Source organism: Abramis brama (assembly GCF_963993115.1).
Source record: "Abramis brama genome assembly, chromosome: 1".
Lineage (NCBI taxonomy): Eukaryota > Metazoa > Chordata > Actinopteri > Cypriniformes > Leuciscidae > Abramis > Abramis brama.
Genome location: NC_139963.1, coordinates 46,573,996 through 46,578,457, shown reverse-complemented (window position 1 = coordinate 46,578,457; position 4,462 = coordinate 46,573,996). Strand labels below are relative to the sequence as shown.

Genomic DNA, 4,462 nt, shown 5'->3' with positions numbered 1-4,462 from the left:
CGACACACAGAACTAAAGCACTGGTCAAACACAGGGAGATTTCCCTCATTCAAACGCAACAATTGCCAATCCATCAATTACAACATTCCCTGACGCATCAGCATGAGGAATTCAAGAACTCACACTGATTGGCACACATTTAGATTATAGGTAAAACACACACCTACTAATATACACAAAAACAACACACCCATCTTTAAATGGGCCTGATCTTCACACACAACAGCTCAGACTCGTGTGTGTTCTGCTCACCAGGACAACAGCCAATAAAACACACTAACACACTTACTGCAAGAGTACAAGAGGTCTGTGTGTGTGTGAGTGTAAGTGTGTGTGTCTGTGAGTATGTGTGTTAGTGTGTGAGTGTGAGCCTGAGTGTGTGAGCGTGAGTGTGTATGTGTGTATCTAAATGTGAGTGTGTGAGTGTCTGAGTGTGTGTGTGTGTGTGTGTGTGTGTGTGTGTGGCTGGGTGTGTGTCAGATTGTGTCTGAATGTGTGTGTGTGTGTGTGTGTGTGTGTGTGTGTGTGTGTGTGTGTGTGTGTGTGAGAGTGTCTGAGTGTGTGTGAGAGTGTGTGTGTGTGTATGTGTGTGTGTGTGTGTGTGTGTGTGTGTGTGTGTGTGTGTGTGTGTGTGTGTGTGTGTGTGTGTGTGTGTTTGAGGTGTCACAGCCTCACTTCTATGATTCACACTAATGTGTGTGTGCAGCAGGATATAAAGAAACATACCCAAAACACACACATCATTGAGACTTGATTAGCTGGATCGACATCCGTGTGAAATAATAGATGTGACTCATTAATTAACGTGTATCACGAAACACACAGAGCACACACTGAACAACAGGTTTCTATTCTTTCACCTCTGTTCTATCGCTCCAGTTCCACAGAAACAACATAGGACACAATGAACGAATGGATATTATAAAGCAATAAAAATAAAATAAAATAAAATAAAATAAAATAAAATAAATGAATTAAAAGAAAAGAAAATATAGAAAACCATAAATATAAAACATAATAAAACATTTAAATTAAATTAAATATTATAATAATAATAATAATATTAAGTATTATAAAAATATACAAAATATAATCAAATATAAAATCAAATGTAAAATATAAAATTTAAAATCAAATGAATTAATTTTAAATTAAATATAAAAATATCATTAAATATATATATAAAAAAAAAATATTTAATGAACATTTTAAATAAAAATAAATAAATAAAATAATAATAATTAAATTATCCTTGTGTGTTCCACAGAGGAAAGAAAATCACATGGACTGAAACTAATTGAGATTGAGAATTTTCATTAGGCAGTATTTCATATTTTATAAAATTTTAAATACAATTAACACAATATGAACATAATAAAATATTACATTTAAAAAAAAACAAAAAAAAAAACTTTGACTTATCCATAAACATTTGTCTGCCCAGCATCACTGGAATGTCTTAAGATATCAACCGTTGCCACCAGACTTCCCATGAACTGATAGATATGTGAATGCGTGTCAAATTTACATGAATAAAAAATGTTTCCACAACTTTAATCACTTATTTACACATGTTGATCTACAGACTTTCTTATTTCACTTGTCTTTTGGCGTTTGACTTTTAATGAGGGATTGTTTGACTGTTGTTGCGATTTGTTGCTATTTTATGTTTATATTTGATTTTTTTTATTGATTTTTTTAATGCTATTTATGTACAGCACTTTGGTCCATTTTGATGGTCTTGAAAGTGCTTTATAAATCATATGTGAGTGTTGTAGAAAAGATGAAGCAGTTGCTGTCTATTGTGCTTCTGTGGCGTCTCTGTATATGATACATAAACTCGTTTACTCAGAACAGGGACGTTCCACCCCACACGACACACACACACACACACACACACACACACACACACACACACACACACACTGACTCACTGTTCTCTCTCACTAGCTGACAGCAGCCTGTCACACACAATCCCGCTCTCTGATTGGTCGATCATTGATTGATTCCTGTGCAAGGAGTGTGTGAACCTGTATAACTGACCATTAGCAGGTTTTACAGCTACACTTTACAACAAGGTCCCATTGCTTCACATTATTGAATGCATTAACTAACAATGAGCACTACATTTATCATTAATCTTTAATTTAAAAAAAACAATACTTTTATTTGTTAAGTTCATGTCAGCTCAGGTCCATTAAGTAATACTAACACATAGAACATTTGAAACATGAACATTATCAAAGATTAATAAATGCTTCAGAAGTATTTGTCATTGTTAGTTCATGTTAATCTAAGAAACTAATGTTAACAATTGGAACCTTATTGCAAAGTGTTACTGATTTTTCTTCAAGCAAAATAAAATCGTTCAACTTGAATCAATATTTCGCTCCATTTCTTCATTTATGTGGTAATTATCTGAGTAATGGGTACAGTTCTTGTTGGAAGAAACGATGATAACCTCGCCTCAAGTTATTATGTCATAATGCCAGTTTTGCAGTGCATTATCAATGACAAAACGTCCAGCTTACTCAATCACTCGTGTGTGAGATACAGCCCTGCCCTGTCATAAAGATAAATCACAACACACACATACACACTATAACTACAGGTTGAATGCATGAACGCAGTCCGTTTCTCCTCTAGAAGGACTTTAGCTTTAGATTTGTCATTCGTTCCAGTGTGTTTCACTGCTGTAAGGCTCTTGCTACACTCTTAGAAGAAAAGGTTCCATTTAGAATCTTAAAGGGTTCTGTCAGACGCATCATATTTAGAACCTTTCAGGGGTTCCAGCATAGAACCATTTTATGGAATTAGTGTTGATTAATTCAGTTTTATTCATTTTCATGAATTAAACAGCTCATAAACATACTTTATCAATAGAAAAAAACATAAGCTGTTAAACATGAAAGTATTATGCAATCATTTAAGACATTCTCCTATCTTTTTAGCATGAAATCTTCTTTAAAGTTGAGTCAAGAACCCTAAAAGTTCTATATAGAACCCCACTGAACCTTTAATTCTAAGAGTGTACAGGCAAATGCTGAAGGTTAACAAGATTTAAAAAAATGGTAACTCACTGTCCAGCCTTCACAGGACTGTATTCCTTCTTCTTAAACATCCTGTGTCCGTGTGCAATCCGTGCCTCTGTGTGTGTGTGTGTGTGTGTCTTCTTGTCCTCTGTTATGGTGTTGTCACTTGCTTTGGCTCCGCCCACTGAAACAGGTGTGTCACCGACTGGACGTACCTGTTCCTGCCCTCTGAATTCCTCTGTCAAACTCTTCCTTTTCTGCTTTCTCTCCGTCCTCTTGTAACGCCTGAATGTTTAGAACAGCTAATAATCATAAAGAGTGACATGTTAATGTGTCATATAGAGTCGAAATGACTCTGTAGACATAAATCAGGCAGCCGATCAAAAAGCCAAAGGCGAAACATATATATATTCATCTGCACTTCCACCTGTACAGCAGGTGTGTGAATGCTCGATGCCTGATGTGTGTGTGGTGGAGGAGGAATGCAGCTCGTCCAGTCAGATGAACCTTACAAACACACACTCACTCTCAAAAGACGAGCATTCACCCACCCATTTACTACATGCTTACAGTCTGTGAGTAAGCCATTTGAGTGTCAGGAGTGTAAACCGAACACACAATGACCTCTGACCTCTGACAGAAGAATATTCATGTCAAAGACAGACCAAACCCCTGCGGGTCACAGTAAAGCTTGAACCTGTGTGTGTGAACCTGTGTGTGTGTGTGTGTGTGAGGCTTGAACCTGCCCGACACATGCAGCGCGAGTTAGAGAGCGTTCTCAGCCTCAGTGCTGATCTCTTCAGTGTGTTTAGGCCGCAGGGCGTCTCGAATGAGAGGAACAGTCATTACAACTAAACCAGAAGTGATTAGAGACTAACTATTTTTCCTGCATATTAAAGAAAAAATAATGCAAAAAAGTACTTTTGTCTCGTTTTCCAGTACAAACATCTAAACATTATAAAATCAAGATGCATTTACTTCGAATTTTCTAAACAATTTGATAAAAATTAAGCAATTTTAATGCTTAAAACATGAAGAAATGTCTGTGAGTGTTCAACTTCTTCCTTTTAATTACATTTTTTAATTAAATTTTTGATTTTTTATTACCCCAAAAAACACATGATTTTCCTCATATTCTCCATTGTTGCAGCTCCTCTCTTCCCAGTCTGTCAGTAACGCTCTGTTTAGTTCCTGTCTCTGTGAAGCCCCTCCTTCTGAAAAGCTCACTGTGCTCTGATTGGTCGGCTGGAGCGGTGTGTTGTGATTGGTCAAGCGTTTCGAGTGTGTTTGGGGAAAAGTCCCACCCCTAATTACCATAACTGGCAAATTTTTAACACACTACTAACTAACTCAACCAGGCCCCGCCCCTTTATTCTGTGTATGAATTATTTAAATGAGAAATAGTGTTCGTTCCCGGAAGAAACTCACGA

General features: G+C 36.5%; 1 protein-coding gene across 1 annotated transcript in view; it reads right to left on the bottom strand.

Moving 5' to 3' along the window:
- Positions 1-3,157, bottom strand: part of evplb (envoplakin b) — a 24,992-nt gene extending 21,835 nt beyond the window's left edge. The window contains exon 1 of the mRNA XM_084087020.1: positions 3,081-3,157. Within this exon, the coding sequence (XP_083943146.1) occupies positions 3,081-3,121 (41 nt within the window). The 5' untranslated portion in view covers positions 3,122-3,157. The remainder of the gene's footprint in view (positions 1-3,080) is intronic.
- Positions 3,158-4,462: the final 1,305 nt, after the last annotated feature.